Source organism: Astyanax mexicanus, unplaced genomic scaffold (genome assembly GCF_023375975.1).
Source record: "Astyanax mexicanus isolate ESR-SI-001 unplaced genomic scaffold, AstMex3_surface scaffold_38, whole genome shotgun sequence".
In the NCBI taxonomy this organism is placed as follows: Eukaryota; Metazoa; Chordata; class Actinopteri; order Characiformes; family Acestrorhamphidae; genus Astyanax; species Astyanax mexicanus.
In genome coordinates, this window is record NW_026040048.1 from 526,861 (window position 1) to 551,322 (window position 24,462).

Below are 24,462 nucleotides of genomic sequence, written 5' to 3' on the forward strand. Positions count from 1 at the left end.
TGCAGCCGAACAGCAGGGGGCGCCCGACCTGTGGTGGCTTCACTTTTAAGAGACGATGCTCTGTCCAGCTATATACAGTCTATGGAGTAAATTGAGCAAAATGGCTCAAAACTCAAATTAAATATATTTTGCATTGGAAAGGAGAATTATGTATTTTGCTGAAAAAAGCAAAGAAAACATACCTGTATAATTCAGTTTTTCTACAGTAAACGGATTTTAGGCAGTAAAGGCGCTGTATTACTGCTACTGTGAGCTGATTGGTTGGTGAGCTGATTCTGGAATCAAAATCTCTGAGTCACTGAGTTCAAAAGTATAGCTGTAGTTTTAAATGATTTATAAATTGTCTGCGGTGCTAAAACATGTAATATTGTTCTGTTCTGAGCAAATTTGTACAAGGTTCTACTGAAAAATAATAGCAGTCTTATTTATTGAGGGAAAAACAAATGAACTTTGTGTCTATAAATGGACTGTGTGTGTCTATATATATATATATATATATATATATATATATATATATATATATATATATATATATGTGGGCCATTCCACCGAATGGATGCAATTTCTGTCCTCAGGAAATTACATGTATAAATGTGCACAAAGATGTATTTTTTTGCATTGTTGTGTGAGCCAAATCCCATCCATGCTTTAAAAAATATATATATTTTTATAATAAATTCACAATATTTAAATTATAATACACGTTTTAGTTGTGTCCCTTTCAGCTGCCTGAAATTTGCTACATGTTTCGAATAGTTAAATAAATGTGTTATTAGATTCAGAGTTGAATGAAGATAAAAACAATACGTTTAATTTGGAAGAGTTACAACAAGCAAAAAAAAACAGCTTAGGGGTTAGCTCCCCTCGCTGTTGAAGAAAGGGACTTTTATTTTGTCTTCTGGTGTGAGATGCGCATGCGCCTAGTTTCTAGTTAGAAGTGAAGAGGTGCCGAGCTGCACTGTGTTTTAATGCTGGTATTTTATTGTAATATTTATAGTTTCTGTAGGAAAGCGAAGGAGCGGTAGATAATCAGACGGAAATATTTTTTGTCCGCTCTGCGTCCGTTTAAATTGTGCTTTCGATACGTTTTTTCTCTCTGGCGGACGGACACACGGAAGAGTGCAGGCCAAAGGCGGGCTGTGACTAAACGGTAAACATTTTCTGATTAACAGAGATAATAATATTTAGTAAAAACTCAATAATGCGATAATATTTAACTTTATATACTGGTTATGTGTGTGTTTTATTGTTGCGGTTGTATAAACCGAGCTTATTAGAGTGCTTTTTCCCTGTAGAAGTGTAGCGTTAGCGTTATGGGTGTTGATCTGTGTCATCGCTGCTGCTGAATCAGCTTCAAAACTAGAGAATATTGTAATATTTATTATTTTATACTAGTTTTTTGTTGTTTCTGTGTTGTTTTGTTCCTCACTGTTTCACAGTTTTAAAGTCATAAATAGGAGTTTCTGAAGACGAGTTGGGCTAAAGTGGCCACCTAGCATTAGCTAACACAGAGGCTACTAGAGAATAAAACTCTAACACAGAAGCTACACTGCTCATTACTAAAGCCAGTAAGATGGGTTTACTTACTCGTCCTGTTTGGGATCCAGTTGAGGCTAAAATTAAGCTGTTCTGCGAAGAGTTACCTGAATAATTTAATTTAATTATTTACTTTAATATTGGCCTCCTGTGCACAGATATCGGCAATAATCGTTCAACCAATGTTTTTACATTCTGCCATACCCCACAGAATCATACGTTTTTGGTACGGTTGGTGGAAAAAATCAAGAAGCTGGGTATTCTGTATAGCCTTACCTTAATTAACTTCACAACAACAATGGGACTGCATTATAATCATGTTCTGTATTTTGGGATGGAATGTTGTAATGGGACTCGAGCTCTTTTATTAAATGCTTGAAACCAGGGTTCTCTCCTACTGTCATCATGAGAGGCTCCATCTTTTAAATCTTGTTGGAACAAACAATGATCTTTATTAAGAACAAAAATAACAGCATTAGTTACTGCTTAAACTACAAATAGTTTTTCTTAAGCATATTACTAGACAGGGAGAGGGCGAGAGAGAGACGAAGAGACAGCACAAATTCAGAGTGAGAGAGGCAGTACGAGCGCCTAACCATGCGTTGGACAGGCGACCATTCATGTCCTATGTCTATTTCAGTACAGCGACAGGCACAACACTCCTGTGAGCATTAGTTCCGCATTACATTCATTGGTTTCACAAGAGTCCTATACCTGTACCGTGTATTCTCCGCGCGTTTACGCAAACCGAACCGTGACCCCTGTACCGTAACGGTTTCTTACAGAATACACGTACCGTTACGCCCCACTTAATGCAGTCTGATTTCTGTATGGTGTAATTTTGTGTGACAAAGTAAACCCAATAGTAATCAAAGCCCTAATTAAAATCCTCGATGTTTATTGTATGTACTCCTAACAGTACAGTAAGTCACAAATCTATTTTTAAGACCTGTCGTACAACAAAAAATAATAAATAAATAATAAAAATGTAGTATACCGTAAAACCGCCAGAATCTTGCAAAATAGCGTGATATGCATTTTTGGTCATACTGCCCAGCACTAAGTTGAAGTGTTCTTTAAACTCCCCACTTAAGTAAAGTACTAAATAATTTAACATTTTTGTGCATAAGTATTTCAAGTAGTTTATTTTAAAATGTACTATTTAAGTACTGAAAATTAAAAGTACACATATTTTGTAGTTGTTACTGAAAGAAGTCTAAAGTTTGAATATCCTGTTGTGTGTATTTTTTTTCTCCCCCAAATGGATAGGACACTCAAATTTTTTTCTTCAGCTGTAGCAGCAGCAGTACAAGAACAGGAATGAACAGGATAGAGTACATGTACATGGAGTCTTCAATTAGTGTTTCAAACAAACTCGTCCAGAAGGTTATATAGAGTTGACAGCAAGTCTTTCAGATATTCCAACCAATTTGGCAAAAAAAAACTAGATTTGCTCACTCTGAGTAATGATGTTATTTTTTTTTTCTCTCACCTGAATCTGCTCTTTACTTTGGAAAAACAACCCACTTGGAAAGAAATAAGTGACCACTTAAAAATGATGAGTGAGTTTGATTTTACCAAATTGAAAACCTCCGGAATATAATCAAGAGAAAGATGGATGATCACAAGCCATCAAACCAAACTGAACTGCTAGAAATTTTGCACCAGGAGTGGCATAAAGTTATCCAAAAGCAGTGTGTAAGACTGGTGGAGGAGAACATGCCAAGATGCATTTGTGATTAAAACTATTCCACAAAATATTGATTTCTGGACTCTTAAAACTTTATGAATATTAACTTTTTTTTTCTTTACATTATTTGAGGTCTGAAAGCTCTGCATCTTTTTTTATTTTAGCCATTTCTCATTTTCTACAAGTAAATGCTTTAAATGACAATATTTGTATTTGGAATTCTGGAGGAATGTGGTTCGTAGTTTATAGAATAAAACAACAATGTTCATTTTACTCAAACGTAAACCTATAAATAGCAAAATCAGAGAAAGGTACTGTCAGATACTGTGTTGGCTTCTACAGGTTTCTTTCAACCATTTTAACATTTTTAAATGCATTAAAATGGGCTCTTGTGGTTTAAATTGTAAGACACATCAGCCCACATACTAATGCATTATAAGTTGTGCAGTGTTATTAAGCAGTTAGATGTTTTAAACATAAAATTTCATTTTGTACAGACATAATTACAGTGACATCATTTGAATTTTGGTTCATTTTAAATGAATAGAAATGTTTAAATCCTCTGTATAATACTTAGTGGAAAGTGATGTGGAAAAATAATGCCTCATAACGCATAATAGGCATTGCAATATGCATTTTTCTTTGTGGTGTTTTTGAGCTTTCAAACTGAAAATATAAAACAGTACCACATAAAAAATTCTATTAGAACTAATCGAATAAGAGAACTAGAATCAATGCATTGTGCTACATCCAAACAAATAATAATAATGCTCTCTAAACACTCAAGTTCATCATAATAATTATGATTGCATCTTGCCTACAATTATACATGTTCCAATTATACATGTTCCTTTTATTTCTGGGATCATATTTTTTTTGTGTTGTTACCATAATTTTGGTCTGTGTCTCGTTTACTTTCAGATTTAGGGCTGGCCTAATCTGTGTTAACAGAAAAACAAATGGAAATAAAACACTGAAACAGTCCACCCCATTGTGAAGACACTGTGAGAACCCGTACTCACAGAAGATTTGTGCAGCGATGATCAGAAATGGCGTGCAAACTTGATAAATCTCTGCCTCACTTTAATTTAATCCTGCTGGGGAAATCAGGAGTTGGGAAAAGCGCCACAGGAAACACTATCCTCGGACGAGTGGCTTTCGACTCTGAGTTAAGCTCCACACCCGTAACTCAGGAGGTACAGATGGAGAGAGTGGTTATTGATGGGGTCAGCATTGATGTGTACGACACACCAGAATTATTCAATACAGATATGAGCAACGAGGATGTGATGAAGAAATGCCGGTCTCTGCTTCCGTTAGACGGCCCTGTTCCCACGGTGTTCCTGCTGGTGATTCCGGCAAAAAGATTTACTCCAGAGAACAGACGTGCTGTTGAAGCAATCCAGAAAACTTTAGGAGAAAGGTTTCTAAAGAACACCTGGATCCTTTTCACCAGAAGAGATGAACTAGAAAGAGAAAATAAATCAGTACAGAGGTTTATTGAAAAGTCAACACACCTCAAACTATATGTGGAGAAATGTAACAACAGGTACCACTCCTTCAACAACAACAACAACAACAAAGTAGAGGATCGTGGGCAGGTTAATGAATTATTGGACAAAATAAGTAAGTGTTAAAACATTATTATTTTGTTGGTCTGTCATAAAAACGAATAATTGTTTTTCATATGTTATCGCCATTTACATCTTAAGTTCTATATTTTTATTGTTTTGTTCATTATAATTATTATTATTGTGTTTTTCTAATCAAGGAGAAGAAGTGAAATTGCGTATAAGGAGGAGATCACCATCTTGGAACATTATCTTACTGGGGAAATCAGGGACTGGAAAAAGTTCTTCAGCAAACACTTTGAACATTTTGAATCGGCCACAGTTTACTTCAAAAACGGGTCACAGATCAGTAACACTCGAGACTCAGAAGGAAAATGTAACGATACGTGACCTCAGGATTAATTTGTTTGACACTCCTGGACTCTCCAACACTGTAATCGGACATGACGAGGTTATGCGGGAATACCGATGCCTCTCACTGTTTGCAGACTCAGTTCCCACAGTATTTCTGCTGGTGCTGAAAGCGGAAAGACCAACTCAAGAGGATATGGAAACTGTTGAAAAGATCGAGAACCTGTTAGGAGATCAGCTCCTCCAGCACACCTGGATCCTCTTCACCAGAGGAGATGATCTGGAGAGAGAAAGACTGTCAGTAGAGGAGTTCATTCAAGGTTCAAACTACCTCAAACAAGTTGTACAGAGATTTAACAACAAATTCCACTTTTTCAACAACAAGATACACAATCCTGATCAAGTATGGAAATTACTGGACAAAATAGACACTTCACTGCTGATGATGGGTAAGCTTTCAAGAATGTATATGGAAGTTCAGAGAGAGTTTGATGTTAAACTATTCAATGTAGAACAACTTGTGTGCTATTCAACTCAACAGTCAATCTATTGTTGTGAATGTGAAACAAATACAGTTTCTTCAGGGACTATTATACCAGGCGACACCCTACATTCATACATTTACAGTTAATGGATTTAAAAAGATCTAAAATCTTTCCACAACTCCGGTAAGCCAGTAAGTCAGCTAATAGGCAGTGTATTCTATTCATAACTATTTGGTGTAATACGTTTCAGTGATGAGCTTTTAGAGCTTCTGATGGTCTGCTTCTATTCAATGGCATGTTAGACTATTCTGATTGGGTAAGATTGTGAAGAACACTCGGTTTTCCTCCAATCCCTTTTGAGGTGGACTTCTGAGACCCTGATTAAAGCTAATCCTGGACTTTTCCAACTCCAGAATTTCTAATTATGTTTCCATTAATGCCGCAGAGATCCACAGAGTCCACAACCAAATGTTTTCCCATTGCAGGAAATCAGCCATGAATGATTTTTCTTAACCTTTCAATAAAGCTGAAAAATTGGGTAGTGATTAGTTATGTTACCACTTGTTTTAAAATTGTTTATCTTGTTTAACCTATTTTGATTGGAGCCAATATATATATTTTGGGATTGTTCTTACTATTTCACTCTTTTTTTTCCTTGTTTAGGAGAAATTCTGAAAATGACTTTGACTCTAAAGGACAACCCACCAACATGGAATCTTTTTCTACTGGGGAAGTCGGGGGCTGGAATAAGTTCTTCAGCAAACACTCTTTTGGGTCACACGGATTTTACTTCCAAATCTGGGTTTAGATCAGTAACACTCGAGACTCAGAAGAAAAATATAGTGATGCGTGACGTCAGTATTAATTTGTTTGACACTCCTGGACTCTCCAACACTGTGATCAGAGATGAAGAGGTTATGCGGGAATACCGATGCCTCTCACTGTTTGCAGACTCAGTTCCCACAGTATTTCTGCTGGTGTTGAAAGCAGAAAGACCAACTCAAGAAGACTTGAGAATTGTTCAAGAGATCGAGAACCTGTTAGGAGATCAGCTCCTCCAGCACACCTGGATCCTCTTCACCAGAGGAGATGATCTGGAGAGAGAGAACCTCACTATAGAACAGTTTATCAACAACACAGTGGAGCTGAAGAGGGTTGTAGAGAGATTTAGGAGGAGGTTCCATGTTTTCAACAACAAGATATACAATCCTGATCAAGTCAGAAGACTGATAGAGAAAACATTGATGTGTTACTGAGCTTCGGTACTTAGATGTAAGTAGGTTTATAATCTATTGTATTTCAATTATGTATGTCTGAAATGGTCTGGCTCTTCAAATTACTTAAATGAACACAACTAAGCTTTATTAGTATGAACCCCAGCATGCTTTCTCTTCAAGGATTTTTCTCTTTCTTCAGCTCTAGAGATAACACTCTGTATGTACCAATGACCCAGATGAACAGTACTGCTCTGGGAGAGTGGAGGTGGAGTGTAAAAGAGTGCTACTGGATACAGCATCCTGGGAGGAACAGGTGAAGAGTACAATATCTGTTAGAAATTATCCAGAATTTGCAGAGATAATAACGTGTTTTTCTACCCAGTTCTGGGTTTAACTATATCTTAACATTCATTATTTTATTTGCAGCTTCACGAGAAATGTTACAGACTTCTTAGAGATTACTAGATTGCATTGAGATGCAGAAGAGGGCATTGTGAAGAGGCTGAGTGAAGCGTGGCCATCAGGGCAAAGGTGAGATATATTTATTTCAGTGACTGTGTAAAGCATGGACAGCACATTAACTCTCAAATGTGAAATCACCACAGGTCTAACACTTCTGCTGGGTGGTTGCAGCATTATGTATAGTTCTGTCCATCTACACATGTTTAATGACATTACAGACAGCCCCGTCCATTTTCCATCTCATTTTTCTCCTCTAAATTGTCTTTTCATCTCTAGAGTCTAATTCCCACAGTTGGATTTCCATGTGCTAATAGTGACACATTTTTTTATTTTCCACCATAAATCAGTTATTAAACCTTTTTCTCCTGTATTGTAAGAAGGCATGTTATCGTAAGAAGCGAAGGATTAAATTAAACTGGACCATAATAGCTCAGCAGTAAACAAAGCTAAGCTATGGTACTTGAATTTGTTGTAGATGTAAATAGTTTTATGAGTAAAATATTGTAAATTTTGAATTCAGTAAGAAATGACCTAATCTTGGGTTTAACCAAATAAGTAGGATTTGGTCTGATTGACTCTTGTTGCAAATTTTATATTGCAGAAGATTTGGTTTAATTTAAACAAAATAAAAAAAAAAGTACAATATCTGTTAGAAATTATCCAGAATTTGCAGAGATAATAACTTGTTTTTCTACCCAGTTCTGGGTTTAACTATATCTTAACGTGCATTATTTTATTTGCAGCTTCACAAGAAATGTTACAGACTTCTTAGAGATGACTAGATTGCATTGAGATGCAGAAGAGGGCATTGTGAAGAGGCTGAGTGAAGCGTGGCCATCAGGGCAAAGGTGAGCTATATTTATTTCAGTGACTGTGTAAAGCATGGACAGCACATTATCTCTCAAATGTGAAATCATCACAGGTCTAACACTTCTGCTGGGTGGTTGCAGCATTATGTGTAGTTCTGTCCATCTACACATGTTTAATGACATTACAGACAGCCCCGTCCATTTTCCATCTCATTTTTCTCCTCTAAATTGTCTTTTCATCTCTAGAGTCTAATTCCCACAGTTAGATTTCCATAATAGCTCAGCAGTAAACAAAGCTAAGCTATGGTACTTGAATTTGTTGTAGATGTAAATAGTTTTATGAGTAAAATATTGTAAATTTTGAATTCAGTAAGAAATGACTTAATCTTGGGTTTAACCAAATAAGTAGGATTTGGTCTGATTGACTCTTGTTGCAAATTTTATATTGCAGAAGATTTGGTTTAATTTAAACAAAAAAGTGTGGTGTCCAGCCTTTCATAAATGTATTGATATATTAATTATATATATTTTTGTAATTTTATTTGTATTTGTGTAGCTGCCTTAAAAATGCTAAGGATGAATAATAGTGGTAATACTTATACTGTCATACTTGTGCACCTTTACCGTATTTTTCGAACTATAAGGCACACTTAAAATCCTTTAATTTTCCAAAAAAACAATCAGTACGTCTTATAATCCAGGGCACCTTATATTTGAATTTTACCAGTCAGGTTGTAAGGAGCAGTAAAGCGACAGAGTTATACTGGAGTTTCAGTTTAGTTCTCCAGCATTGGGGCTGAAGCATTATTCGCATTAGCCGCTAAACCCTATTTCCCTGTTCAGAAGTGAGCACTATCGGCCTGTAGCCTGTGTGTTTACTGTGTCAAAACAAGCTATGTGGAACGAACCACTAGCGGTTAGCTGCTAATGCTTCAGCTTTAGTGAAAATCTGGAAATCCAAGCTTACTGTAAATAAACTATAGCACTTTACTCACCCAAATAAATAGTTTTCAGGAGAGAAATATGTGTAGATTAGCATCCAGCGCTTGTTTGACTTGTCTTACTTTTTTGAGTGTTTTTTATTTTAAGAATTAGATTTGTTTATTTAACTTATCTTAGTTTTAAAGGCCTCACCACCCAGCGGCGAGGCCTGCTTAATTAGAAGAAAAACATGGCGACACCCCTCTTCCTTGCTAGTGTCGCATAATGCACCTTATAATTCAGGGCGCCTTTGTATAAACATAGACCAGAAAATAGACATTTACTTGATAGTATTCCTTATACTCCGGTGCGCCTTATAGTGTGAAAAATACAATACTTGGATGGTCTATTATGGATTAGGTCTTATAGATGTTCAACATTCAACTGAATATTTATTAAATGCAACTGAACTCTTAACTAAATGTAAATTACTCTGTGTAATCAACCCCTAAACCTGACTCTAATAATAACATTAACATAAACCTTGAATCAACCCTAAAACCCCACCCTAACCCTAACATTCAGCTAAAACTTTAATCTAACTCTTAGAAGTTTAAAGTTAGGGTGTAGGGTTACATTCAATGAATAATCCTTTACTTTCAACTTATACTTCAGTTGCATTTACTTTACAATTAGTTGAGCATCTATGAGGCATCAACAATGGACTATCCAAGTAAAGTGATGCCCGAAAATCTGTAAGAAAAATGTTGACCTGGATGTTTTGTTTATTCATTATTGTAATTAAATAAGATTATTTTCTATGTTTGTTTTAGGTACCCAAAAGAGGGACTTGGACAGAAACAGCTAAAACTTTTTTTTTCTGCAATAAAAAACATCTGCAGTGAGTTCACATAATAAAGTTCCGTTTTGACTGATCAATTCTATTTCTAAAGGAACATATTCAGTTGTTTATAAAACAGATATGATCATTTGTGTGCTGTCCTCCGCATTTCTGTGTCTCATATTCTGCCTGACTTTAAAGGACTTGTCCAATTCCATTTCTCTCAGTGTACTCAAAAAAAGAACTGAGGTAGAAAAAACATACAAATGCATTTATTGCCTTTTTTGTAAAAAAGTTGTGTAGCTGATACTGCTGCTAGTTTTTTAACACTGTTAATTTTGCACATTTTCAAAATATTTTTCATAAATGTTTGTTAAATATTTATATAATTATGTGCTCATCATTTCCATTGCATCATTGTAATGTTTAATTTAAATTAAAGCGATGCTGGTCTTTGAAAATTTTATGTCAGGTTGTGGTGCTAGTCAAAACACTACAAAATGTTTACAGTTTTCTATACTGAACCATCACATATTTATTAAATATTTATATAATTCAACACATTTCATTGTATCATTGTAATGTTTCATTCACTGTTTTTTTTTTATATATATATAAATAGGGTTATTATAAATGCTGTATAGGTCTACAGTATTTATGTAATGGGCAGAACCAAGTATATTAGTCTGGCTCTCTAAAACTGTTGCAATTTCTCATGTGGCCCCTTGGAAAAATAATTGCCCACCCCTGATATATATGATGTAACAAAACATGTTAATAAAATGCAAAAATAAAAAAGGCTATAATTACTTTTTAATGTATTTTCATTACACTACCAGATGTCACCCAAAATCGTTTGAAAATCGTCTGTAACTGAAGTTAGATGCCATTTTGAGGCTAAAAATTGAGTCTCGGGCCAATAAAACACTACGCCAATTTCACTCTGACTGTCAGCGCCAGAGTCTGCAGACTACATACAACCAACTAGCACAGACTCGCCACAACTGAAAGTCGGCGAAAATCATGTAGCGTACCTCCAGTTTTAGAAAGGCCAGCCAATCAAAAACCTTAAGGAAACAAACACCTCAAACTGATTCTCAGTCTTGTGAAAGTTGTGCAGGTTGATTGAGCCATACTCCTGTGTTGGTTTAGAGCAGGGTTCTTCGGTCCTGGCACCCCTACCCAGCAAATTTGTGGCATTCTCACCATACAATTTAAAAAATCGGAAAAGGTGTAGAGGTGAGGGGCACCAGGACCAAGATTGAGGAACCCTGGTTTAGAGCCTAAATCTTTGTGAATAAGGCTCTGCTCACACAGCAGGTACTTGTGTCCATGTAGGTTAGTCAAAGACAAAATATCCTAAAGTCATGAGGTCAGGATTTGATGGAAGCAAGGAGTTCAGACCTAAAGCAGGCCAGATACCTTTATAAAGAAGGACGTTGTGCACATAGTTAAAAAATAAATTTTTGACCATCAGCTTTTTTGTAAAATAGTTAAGCTGTCTGTTTACTGTGTGGAGTGTCAAGTGTTTCCGTGCTTCTAAGGATTGCTTTGGATGGAGTAAAAGACTTCAAATAAAAGCTTGAACACAACAGTCCTGCAGTCCGTAAGTAAAATGTTCAGCTTGCTATGTAAGAGAAACAAAATGGTTATGCGTCAGAAACAAGCTTACTGTACACTTCTGCGAGTTGCCAGTTAAAAGAAGTTAAAAGAATACGAACTTGGCCACTACATGCAGTCAACCATTTCTTTAAAGATAAAGACTCTTGAGTGAAAATCAAAGAATTTAGTGACTTGCTTTTAAACATACTTTTTAAATGTCACGTGAGTTTTTGTAATAGGACTGAGAAAACTGTAACCATCTTTGGATTAGAAACCTTATAAGAAAGTAAGTGAAGCTGCCTGAGTTTGACTAGTACATGTTTTGAATAGTTAAATATTTGTGTTATTAGATAAAAAAATAAGTTTATTTAAAAGATTTACAACAAGCAAATTTCACCCATTCGTTGGAATGGCCCAATTACTTCAAACAAATGATTATAGTATTAAGTTTTATTTATTTTATATCACACTTGGATGAATGGGTCATTTTTAAATAAAAATTAAAATAATGATCAGTGGAAATAAAAAAAATATATTAAAAAATATCAAAATATAAACTGTTTTCGAAAGATTTAACAAAGAAATCTGAGCCAGCATGAAATAACAGAAAATGTATGCAGATACTTTTTAACCAATGTTGTGCATCAAAGGGATAATAATAATAATTATCATCTTTACAATTTCTTGTACATCAAATGTTTTAGTGTAAAAGTAGGTCCAAGTTTTTGGGCAACAATGCTTATAAAAATGCAGCTGCTGGTATTTTATTGGCCTTATATTTATATAACCAATTCTAAATATGGGATGAACCAATTATTATATTTTAATATTGTATTAGAATATATATATATATATATATATATATATATATATATATTTCATTTGAAACTTATTGTGGGGTGCATGCCTGTGGATCTGGGCTTCTTAAGAGTTTACCTGAACAAAAGAACTTGTATTTTTAAATGCTGTTTCCAGTCAAGTAACTGTTTGTTCTGCTATTTTAAGTGAACTGAGACAGCTACATAGTCTAAGCAACCTGGAAAAAGAGAAAAAGAACATACTACAGCTGTGAACCTTTGTGCAACCTTATGAAGCTTAACTGTTCTGTCTAATGTATAGGTAAATGCCTGGGTATGTCCAGAGGTTTAGTACATCGGGCGCATAGCTGAGTCTGATCTCTCAGTAAAGGAACTATGCAGCCCTCTGACTGATGATGAGTTAGACTGACATGTGAGAGAGTCCAGGCAGTCTCACTCTGGATATCAAATGGTGAAGGCACTTCTTCAAGCCAGAGTATTGAGGGTGCAATACAATCATGTTAGAGCTTCCATGCACCGTGTTGACAGCATGGGTGTCATATCCAGCGTGTCAGGTTTAGGATGTATTGCTCGATGAACACACTCATTTTCAGGACCCCTGTCTTTGATACACATAGATAGAAACCATAAACAATCCACTAAATTCCTTTTGAGTCATTTTTTCTGAAAAGTGCAAATTACTTCAGGGTGTTTTTTTTTTTTTTAAAGCAGCAGTAGGCAGTGCATTGTTATGCTTATTCCTTCTAGAAGGCCCATGTCCATTACGTTCAGCAACTACTACAACACTTATCTTAACTGAAGTACGTTTTATACATTGATAATCTCAGCTTTTACTGATTCCTTTTAGCTACACCATTATCTTTGGCAGCATTGTTAGCAAATGGCATCCATTTAACACTTGAATGTCTCATCTGTGTCTTGTGCTGCAGATCATGTATCGTGGTGTAGCCTTTAACAACAAGGTTTCAACCACCTTGACCTTCTTCCGAGAATCTGTGGAAAAGTTTTTTTCCATTTAGGTAAATGTGCCCACAGAAACACCTAATCAGTTTTCGAATGCTTCTACAGCTTGTATTGCTCTTTTTTAAGAATCAACCAATAGACTGGAGCAGATATACACTGATCAGCCTTAATGTAAGTAAATTATTTGTACACTCACTGACCCCTTTTCAGCTCCACGGATCATATACATTGTAGTATTTTAAGTACAGACTGTAGTACTGCATTTGTTTCTTTGCATACTTTATTATCTTTCTTCACCCTGTTGTACAATGCTCAGGACCCAACAGGATAGACCAAAATATAGCAGTTATTATCTGCTGTCCAATCTGAAGGAGCATTTTAACCCATAAGGAACCTTATGCAGCAGTGCAGTCGGGACACGCTATGGAATCAACATACTTCATCACGTCTAGCGCACTGTGCTTGTGGGCTCTGTTTACAAATTCAAGTTAATCACTTACATCAGAATAAATCTCAAACTGCACTGCGGCAGCTATTTCTCTTTTTTTTTTACACTTCTGCAGCAATGTACTTATCCAAATATTACAAATAAACTTAAATATCCATGATTTACTTTAATTTATATACTTTTCCTTACTTCATACTCAGAGTATGGTCAGTTTTATTTATTTTATGTATTTATTTCTAATCAGATGCTTTGTAGAAATGCATGAGCTATGTTTCAAACAATAGTACATTCATACACAGTCAGCTAATCTATTTTGACATTTTATTTGAATAAAACAAAAACAAAACACGCTTCATAAAATTCTTATTTATTTGCAAATAAAATTATGACATTTACCCATAACCCACTAGTTCAGATGTGATACTACAATAAGCAAAGTGACAATAAAAAGGCAACAAGTAAAATGAATAATTTTAGGAAAAAGAGCTAACGCTGCTTCCAAACAGTCTGAGTAGAGTTAATTGTCCCTGTTATAAGAGCCTTTTCCCCGGCCTGGTAAACAGGTTCATCCCTGGGGACAAAATAATCTGAATTAGCAACAGCGCTAACAGCGAGAACACGATCATAATTCCACTATTTATACATTTAATCAGTTACAGGTTAATCTACAGTTATAACAGTTAAACATTTTCAACTGTACAACTGCCTGATGCTGCTAGCGCCCCAACGGGTTTAGCTTAGCATGCTAACCGGGATTAGTTTAGCGCGCCAGCTGTGTTTGGTACTCGGGAAAACCAGCTAACATGTTTATTTTAACTGGTATGTTGGCTAATGCGCCAAGCTAAAGGTAGCTGTACCCATTCCGTTTTTACTTTAAATTAAGTACAGGTTAAAACAGTGTAAAATGTTTTAGTTTGATAAACACTTGCAGCAGTCAGTGGAAATACAGAAGAAAATTACTTACATTTTTACAGAAACTCCCTGCAGCCGATGGTTTGTGCAATGTTATGGATCATATACATCTTAGATGAAAGTTGTCATCTCAGAGATTTCATGAAGTTTGAATGGGTTGACTTTCTGTCATTCATAATGTTCAGGATTGAACTGCTGTGGGGAGCATCTACCTAGAACATTGCCAGTGTTGTTCATGTCTTCTGTTCTCTTCATGCCTAGTGGATGACCTAAATACTTGACCTTGTAAAAGTTAGATAGGTCTTGATTTTTGTATTTAATAATTTATGTTTGTAGCACTCTGTTCCATGTTGAGTATACAAATAAGATCATAAAAAATTATATAGTATAGTATATAATGTATATATTGTATACATAATGTTATACAGTGTTTTTATATTAGTAATTAATTTAACACAATTTGGCAATAAATTACTTTAGGCAACAAAAACATTTGAGGAGCCATTGAAAGCTGAAAGAGCCCTCACAGTATGTATATATATAAGTTGATGTGTTTGTCTTTAGCGACATCTAGAGTCTGAAGACCATGAATGAAAGACAGAAATACTGAAAGATGAGCTACTGCACACAAAAAACTTTAGTTAGAGCCGTTTATGTTTTCTTTAAAATGTATGTCCAGAACTTCATAAACTGCCCTTACTGTGATCCAGAACTTCATAAACTTCCTTACTGTGATCTAAAACTTCATAAACTCCCTTACTGTGATCCAGAACGTCATAAACTCCCTTACTGTGGTCCAGAACTTCATAAACTCCCTTACTGTGATCCAGAACTTCATAAACTTCCTTACTGTGATCTAAAACTTCATAAACTCCCTTACTGTGATCTAAAACTTCATAAACTCCCTTACTGTGACCCAGAACGTCATAAACTCCCCTTACTGTTGTCTAGAATGTCATAAACTCCTTTACTGTGATCCAGAACTTTATAAACTTCCTTACTGTGATCTAGAACTTCATAAACTCCCTTAGTGTGATCCAGAACTTCATAAACTGCCCTTAATCTGATCCAGAACTTCATAATCTGCCGTTACTGTGATCCAGAACTTCATAAACTGCCCTTACTGTTGTACAGAACTCTGTAAACTCCCTTACTATGATCCTGACATTTTTAATAAAGTGTGAAAACGGGAAATAAAATGGGAAATGTATACATTTATAGTTATGATTTAAGCTTTACATTGGATTAGCTGACCCATCTGTGTCTGCATTCTGTCCCATTTTCACATTGGAAGGAATATTGTGACTGCTTCGTATATATAATCCCTAAAGATATGATGATTTTATAACATAAGATTGAACCTAACTATTGACCGTTTTGAGGAAAGTATTTTTACGTTGATAAACTTGATCTTATATAACAAAGATCTTTATTTTTTTTACATTTGTAAGCATTGAATACTATGTTTATTTATTTATTATTATTTGAGAAGTAAAGTATTGAGATGCTTAGTCGTCTAAAATTGATGTAATTGGACCTTACAATATCTACCTATGTGTATTTAAATATGGGCTATAGGTGTATAGTTATTTGTTGGAGACTTAGTTTGAAATATGGTTCATTGTATGGGAACACTCAAATATTGAATATTAATATTTAGTTGTTATTTTTAAATGTTGTTTTAAATGCTTTCCTAAAATCTGTTTAACAATATGAAACAATGTTGCCTATATAGAAAACACTCTTACTGAGAGTTTTGTTTATTGTGTGAAATAAGGAAATGGGTTTGAAAACGAAAGTAATAAAACAGAGGAAACGCAGTTCCACTGTACACCCCAGCTAGGGTATCTTACTGAACTATCGTTTACCTGTAAGTAATCAATAGGATTAATCAGATCAGAGCGTAAAGATCAAAGAACACAACTTTTTCTTCTGTGATTTTTTGGAGTGGACTGAATGCGCAGGTATGTTATCCAGTTTTTACCTGTTTGAATTGTACGAGGCTGGCTCGCAGCTACCGCCTCAGCGAACGACCGTGAACTAAAGTTCTAGTAAAGGTAATTCACTTCTTTAGTAGGACATATCCTTAAGAGACCACGGTAAATGTAGTTTTATTTTTGATATTCGACACTTCGGCACTAATACCTTACGGAGGATACGGAGGATGGTAGCCAGTAGATACTTACACAATCAGGACAGTAGGACTACGGAGATTGACGCAACGCCCTTTGAGAGCACTTTTTCAGTCAGAATAAAATGCATGAACTTCTAGACCACTAGACCTTCTAGACCATATGTACACACTCATTTATTTAACTCCAAATCACTTGTGCATAACAGTGCATAACAATGTCTATTTAATGTTCCCAGATAACAATAGATGGCTTTAAGAAAAAAAATACACCAATATCTCTATATCTATAGGTTTTATATACATCAAAATAACGGCAATGTTTACTTTGAGTCATAAGGGAAAATTTTACACCCATTAATATTATGCAAAATGCGTCTCTCTATTATATATTATATTTTATACATTCAAGAAATTAATAGCTTTCAGCAACTGTGTATGATACATCTAGGTGGCAGCAAAAACACACCCTTTATATTTACAATACAAGCCAAGTCTACTGTATAATAAATGTTACATATTTTAAAAATCAATACAATTTAAACCGAATTTAAACCTTCACAGAAAACTAAAAACAAGTGTGTGATGCAGATAGATGGCTGCAAACACACATCATTTAAAAATCAATGAAAGTTAAACCGAATTACACAGAACAATGACACAGCTAGGTGGCAGCAAACATTAAAAAACATTGAAATTTAAAAAGTATTAAATTTTACATATTTCAAAAAAAAACTATAGAATTTTAAAGGGTGTGCGTGTTTGCTGCCACCTAGCTGCATCATACACATTTTCTTTTGTTTTCTGTGTAATTCGTTTTAAATTCTATTGATTTTTTAAATATGTAAAATTTAATATACAGTAGACTTGTCACTGTATTGTAAGGGTGTGTGTGTGTTTGCTGCCTAGCTCTATCATACACATTTGCTAAAATGCTATTAAATTTGTGAATATATATAAAATATAATATATAATAGAGTTGTCCACATTTTGCAGAATATTAATGGGTGTGAAATGTTCCTTATGACTCAAAGTAAACATTCCCGCTATTTTATGGGTATAAACCCTAAGGATATGGATCTATTGATGTTTGTTTTTTCTTTCTTAAAGCCACCTATTCTTATCTGGGACCATTAACAGGCACTGAAATGATTTGGAGGTAAATAAATGAGTGTGTACAGATGTAGAGGTGGTATAGAAGTACATGCATTTTATTCTGAGCGGAAAAGTGCTCTCAGTTTTTTGCTATTAACACTAAAAATGTGTTGCGAAATTTTCACCCAAACAGTAAATAAAGGGTGTGCGTCACTCTCTGTTCTTACCTGGCCTTGAAGAGAGGTATATACTCTTACTCATAGACATAATCATGGGTGTGGGAGTGGGGGGAAAAGTGGAGTAGGGAGAGGGGCCCATGAAAAAATAAAAATTCCCTCACGTTCCTTGTGTACTGGGATGGATAGGGGCCCATTGACATTGAGAGTGTGCAGGGCCCAGAATTTGCTGCTTCGCCCCTGGACATCATGTACATAGACACCACATCGACTGACGCCATCTATTGGAGCTGGTGTGACAGTGTGGCAGCCATATTGGAGGAAGCAACCATGCACCCCCAAGTGCATTCATTTACACTGAGGAATGTGTAAAATACACCTATAATAATCACAACTCTAACAATTTATACCCGATTTTCACACAATTTGGTTTGTTACAAACAGCAGAGATGTAGTAATAATTCAGGAGGCTGTTACACATTATAAATACCTGCTTTCATGCCAAAATATTTTATATTATGCTCTTTAACAAAGAAAGACATATGGTATATATATTAATTTACACCTTCCTCAGTGTAAATCAATGCACTTGGGGGAGCATGGTTACCTCCTACAATATGGTGGCAACGCAGGCACGCCAGGAGGCAAGCTATACGACGTCTATGTGTATGATGTCTATGCTCTTACTTTCTTTTTATAATTAATTTCTGATTTTTCCCATTTTTCTCCCAATTTGGATATCCAATTGTCCCACCCCTTTGTGCGTCCCCATTACTCCCCTGCGACTCTTGGAGGATGCGGACGAGTACACGCCTCCTCCGACACGTGTGAAGTCACTTACCCCTTTTTTCGAGCTGCTGCTGATGAATCATTGCCTGAGCGGCTAGCGCACTCGGAGGAAAGCACAGTGGCTAGGTTCCGATACATCCCCTCACAGATGCCTCGTGCCACCCAGCACAACCTTTGAGCTTGATGGGGAGAGAGCACCATCTACCCACCTGGAGGGAGCAAGGCCAGTTGTGCTCCCTGTGAGCGCCGGCGGCTGATGGCATCTATGCTCTTACTTTAAGTAAAAACCTGGAATTAGCCTGGCCCAGGCTGATATCATACTGTAAAATATAGTGGCATATAGTGGTAGTTTTGGTAATTATTTGCAGAAGATGCTTTGCTGAGGAAAGAACTGCCACAAAAAAAAAAAAAAATCACAGAAAGGGTTTGTACAAAGATATTTCCTAAAAAGAAAAGAATAGAATAAAATTAAACATATTTCTTTATTTTGGGCTGAAAAACATGTTAGGGGATAACTGGCACAAAACCAATTATCAGTGTTTAATAATACTGATACTTTCTAGATGTATGTATGTCTGTAGTTGCTAGGGAAGAGACTGGAAGATGATAAAATGTCAGCATATAGTATACCATACAGCCAACTTAATAATTGGAAACCAAACTGTTATTATATATTATTATTTTCAATTGATGTTATTCTAGTGGTCAGGTTTAATGGGTATTCTAGTGGTTGAATGTGATTTAATGTGGGGAAGGATGATGCGTTTATCTGATTAAAATAAGAATTTCAGATTTGAGAGTATATATTTAGCAAATTTTATAATTAAGCAAAGATTAGCAAACCAATTTGCATATTTTTAAACTATATAATTATGTCTGTCAATTTCAGATCTTGGTGATCAATGTGTAGAAATTTGACCAAGCGGACGTAGTCTGGACCAACTTGATAAGCAGTAAGTGAATAATAAACTATAGAAAAAGTGTTTTGTATAATGAAATATATTTCACTAACTGTATAATATTTTATTTTTCTTTCACTCTGTAAGTGTGTGAAAGGGAGACAGTTCCACATGGAAGACAGAGTCCTGACTGGTTACATCCTACCAGTAAGTACTACAGTTGATAGGATATATATTAATTTTATTTTAATTATAACAAGGGTACTTATCCTTTTTTGCTGTGCCCCCCTCCCCAAACTCATTCCCCCTTCCAAAAAAATGATAATTGATGATTGATAATAATAATGTTTGAAAATAATTAATTCTATTTAGACAGAATTACTCACTTAATATGGCTAGGCTGCACTGTTCCACTCATGTACCCTTTACCCATATTTTCTCATTTTGACTTTTCCTGTAGTTATTTTAAAAGTTTCTGGATTCAGATGTTTATGACCATTATCTCTTGCATTCCTGCAGTTCTACGTTCTAAAAGGTCTCCTGGCAAACCTTGTTGTGCAAAGAACCTGAATCAATTTGAGTAGAATATCTGAGTACAACCAGTCTGTCAGATTCAGTGAAGAGAAAATTCTAGACTATGTCTGAATGTATGTATGTTCATGTATGTGTACAGTGCAGAGATGGGCTGACATGCAGCATTTTCACACAGTGGTATGTGTGAAGTAATTGTAGCTGCATGAACAATAGTAATTCGGCAATATTCTCCACACATTTTAAGAAAAACATATCCTTAATTAGTATCAATCTCTATATCAGGACCCCCAGGTTAAGAACTCCTGAATTAAAAAAATGTAATGTGTCTGCAGTATTAAAACATCATAATTACTAGAAGTACCAAAGTACCAAGCAGCACCCCATGTCCCACCCAATATCAGAAACAGGTGGATTTGTCCCCCCCAAAAATGATAGCGCAGAAGAACAGGGGCGTCGCCAGGAGCGAATCGTTTCTCTCAGCTCAGCTGTGGTTTTAATGACAGAATGCTGTGTAAATGGGAAATCTCTTTGGGCCAATCACGGAACCGGTTCAGGAAAAAAGTCCCGCCTCTTAATAGAAACAGAATCAAAATTCAGCTCGCCTGTTTTGCGGAGGAGAGTGGGGAAGCCCTCCTCGCTGTGAAGGATTTGTAAAGTTTTCTTTTTTAGATTTAGCAGCGGGGCGCAGCGAGCTGACGTTAAAAGAAAGGTAACGGAGCCTATTTCTGATAGCTGGTTAAAAATAAACGAATCAAAACCCACAGATCAAACCCACTGTGAGCTTGTGATAGTCATTGTTACTTGTAGACTAGGACTGCAGGATTACTGTAAATTAAGGGAAATTAAAAATATTTTAGCTAGCTTAACTTGTTTGCTAGAAGCTGGATGTAGTAGCCATATTTCAGTACAATACTTTATGTTGGTAGTTTAAAGCAGTTTCTTATCCCTGATCACTGCACTGAATTTTTGTGTTTTCACCGGATCCAGCTCATCAGCTAATAAACATTAATTTATTGAGTTTACCTGTTAAAATCCCTTAGTCCCTTATATTTACTAATGGAATATATCTGGTCCTTTAGTAAAAGCTCATTTAACTAACAGACTAGGAAGGTTTGGGTCATCTAACGTTTATATTAACATCTGCCAAAAATCTCGAGGTTACATTCTTTTACGTAAAAGACCACAATCATAAGAAGTACTTTTAGTCGAAAAAAGGTGGCGTAAATGTAAATATACAAATATACAACAGAATTGACAGCCAATACATATTAATATTAATAATAATAATAATAATAATTATTATTATTATAATAACATTAGGTGATACCTCATCAGTTTTTTTTTTCATATAATTTTCAAATATGCACGCATATTTTTTTAACAGTAAATGTAAAGTGGAGTAACATATTTAGGTAAGTCACCTGTACTTGGATGTAACTAATAATAAACAGAATTACCGAAAAAAGAATGGTTTATTTGTGATTAAAGGTAACTCCACAAATGTTTTTCTATAAGAGACTATAAGGTGGGCTTTGATTCATATAAGCAGATGTGTCCCCCCCAATAACATGGCCACAGGTGTATACAATTAAGCATCTAGGGTTGCAGACTGCTTCTACAAACAGGAAGCAGCACCTGTGCAGTTGTAAAATTTCCTCACTAAAAAGTCAATAAACAGGCTGCGCTCCCAAATACTTCTCACGTGCTGAATCCGAAGAGGTGCTGAAATTGGGGAGAATCGGACAGCACTCGTATAATATTCAATGTATTTATTAGACTCACAGATAAAACACGAACATTTCGGTCCTTCCTCAGCGTGCTCACCAAACACCAGACCCGCTGCCAAATGGATAAACCAGGTGTGTACACCCCGCCCCACTTAGCTACGTCATAACAGAGTACCACAGTATAATATTATTTTTCAAAAATATATATAATAATTATACAAACATCAATGATGTGCAAAAATGGGAAAAGAAAATAACAAAAAGAATTATATAAATCATTGAAAAGCCAAAATACTACAAAAAAACAATAATAATGATCACAATCTCATGAAAAAATACTTATCACAATCTTATAAAAATATGTCCTACTCAAAGTCAAAATTATTAGAAAATACCAGTATCTTAAAAATCCACATGCACATCAAAAACAAAAAATAAATGAAAGAAAACAACTTAAAGAAAAAAATTCTGCAGATGATCATTTAAAGTACACTGTGGTTCTGCAGAACTGTGTATATAAACAGTGTTCTTCAGTCCTGGTAGTGGTGCCCCTTGTCCAGCAAATTTTAGAGGATTGCCTGCTTAACACACACACTGTAACCATGGGTGTGGTAGTGGGGGGAAAAGTGGACCTGACTACCCAGGGCCCGAGTAGGGAGAGGGGCCCATGAAAATCCAGATTTTTATTTTTTCGCTCACATTCCTTGTGTACTGGCATGGATAGAGGCCCACTGACTTTGAGAGTGTAGCGGGCCCTGAATTTGTTGCTACACCCCTGACTGTAACTCTTAAAAGGATTGCTATTGAGCTGACTGGTTCAATCAGGTGTGCTGGGAGAGGGCCGGGGGGACTTTGAATTAGCTAATTTAATTTTAATAAAATAAAATAAGTGAACTTTAGCAAATATCACTAAATCCATACACATGGACCTATTGGCAGCATGCATCCAATTGTTGTGGATAACAATCAAATCTTTACAGATGTGCTCCAAAATCTAGTAGAAAACCTATGATTTGAGAAGAATCAACAAATGAGCTGGTTTCAAAATACTTTTTTTCATATAGTGTATTAAATTAAATTACAAAAACAAAAAAAAACTTTTTTGCTTTTTCATTGTGAAGTGTCAGCAGAAGAGACAGTTCCAAAAGGAAGACGAAGCCCGGATATTGATCGTCCAAATAGTAAGTTAACCCATTGTCACTTTTAATTTGAGTGTATCTCACACAGGGCCTTATTTTTCTTTTGTCCACAATGATAACCATAGGCCAGAAGTTAGTTTTCCACATAGTGGGTGGGGGAGACATGTTAATATAGCTCTAATTGTTTCTTCAGTGTCCACGAGAAGAATGGTGCTGGTGGGGAAGACTGGAGCTGGGAAAAGTTCTTCAGGAAACACCATCCTGGGTGATCGAGTTTTCAGGGCTGCTAAAAGTGGATCCTCTATCACTAAAGAGTGCTGGAAGGAGACAGAATGGGTGGGAGACACTGAAGTGGTTCTGGTGGACACTCCTGGTCTCTTTGATACCTCACTTTCAGAAAGAGATTTACAAAAGGAGATTAGTAAGTGCATTAACATGACTTCTCCAGGACCCCACGCCATCATACTGACCATTCAGCTCGGACCCTTCACTAAAGAAGATGTTTTAGCTGTAAAAAAGATCAAAGCAATCTTTGGTGAGGAAGCAGTCAGATACACCATCATCCTCTTCACTCATGGTGATGAACTCCCTGAAACCATTGAAGAACATCTGAAAAAGGCACCCAGACAGCTGACACAGCTCATAGATTCATGTGGAGGAAGGTACCATGTCTTTGACAACACTAAAATGGATGATCGCACTCAGGTTCTGAAGTTCCTGAATAAAGTTGAAGATATGCTAGTATGTAATGGTGGTAAATACTACACTAGCAACATGTTTCAGCATGTAGACCAAGAGCTGAGGGCTAAAGAGGAGGAGTTACAGAAACTGTATGAGCATAAACTTAGGGTACAAGAGCAGGAACTTACAGAAAGGTTTGAAGAAGAGAAGAGAAAATTACAAGCTTTAAATCAAGACCTAAAGCAGTTAATCAGAATTCAGGAGCAGGAGCTGAGTGAATACAGGCGCTTTTATAATAGGAAGCGTAAATGTGTTAGACAGGAAGCAGAACAAACAGCAGTCAATGAAAATATACCTGAGATCTCTAATAGACTGAAGAAAATAATAATCTGAGATGGTATAACAGTTTAATTCTGCTTATGTAAAAAGTTAAATACATGATTATACAGTGTAGTGACTATAACATCACCAAGAACAATGTAAACAGTTGTTGAGATTTCTACACTAATTTATCACTAATTTGAGAGGTAATTACCAGCTAATTACTAAAGGGCCAACACTGTTAAAGATAATCTGCAACACAATGACAGGATATGTCACTGGATGTTTTAAACTATTTTAAAAATATAAGTCATAAAATGTGTTTATGAAAACCACATTAACCA

At 35.7% G+C, this 24,462-nt stretch overlaps 2 protein-coding genes across 3 annotated transcripts; both read left to right on the forward strand.

Annotated features, from left to right (window-relative positions):
• The first annotated feature begins 906 nt into the window (after positions 1 to 906).
• Positions 907 to 10,620, forward strand: LOC111197326 (GTPase IMAP family member 8-like). 2 transcript variants are annotated; one of them, XM_049473465.1, is made up of 7 exons: positions 907 to 1,150; positions 4,148 to 4,852; positions 4,998 to 5,597; positions 6,297 to 6,905; positions 7,050 to 7,163; positions 7,277 to 7,381; positions 9,876 to 10,620. In XM_049473465.1, the coding sequence occupies exons 2-4, from the start codon at positions 4,276 to 4,278 to the stop codon at positions 6,887 to 6,889; spliced, it is 1,770 nt and encodes a 589-aa protein (XP_049329422.1). In that variant the 5' UTR covers positions 907 to 1,150; positions 4,148 to 4,275; the 3' UTR covers positions 6,890 to 6,905; positions 7,050 to 7,163; positions 7,277 to 7,381; positions 9,876 to 10,620. The 2 variants fall into 2 exon arrangements, with proteins under 2 accessions (XP_049329422.1, XP_049329421.1); XM_049473464.1 differs by lacking the exon at positions 7,277 to 7,381 and adding an exon at positions 8,056 to 8,160.
• An 8,007-nt stretch (positions 10,621 to 18,627) lies between these two features.
• On the forward strand, positions 18,628 to 24,190 carry LOC125794038 (GTPase IMAP family member 4-like). Its single transcript, XM_049473441.1, has 3 exons — positions 18,628 to 18,694; positions 23,099 to 23,158; positions 23,310 to 24,190. The coding sequence occupies exons 1-3, from the start codon at positions 18,628 to 18,630 to the stop codon at positions 24,188 to 24,190; spliced, it is 1,008 nt and encodes a 335-aa protein (XP_049329398.1).
• The last annotated feature ends 272 nt before the right edge of the window (positions 24,191 to 24,462 follow it).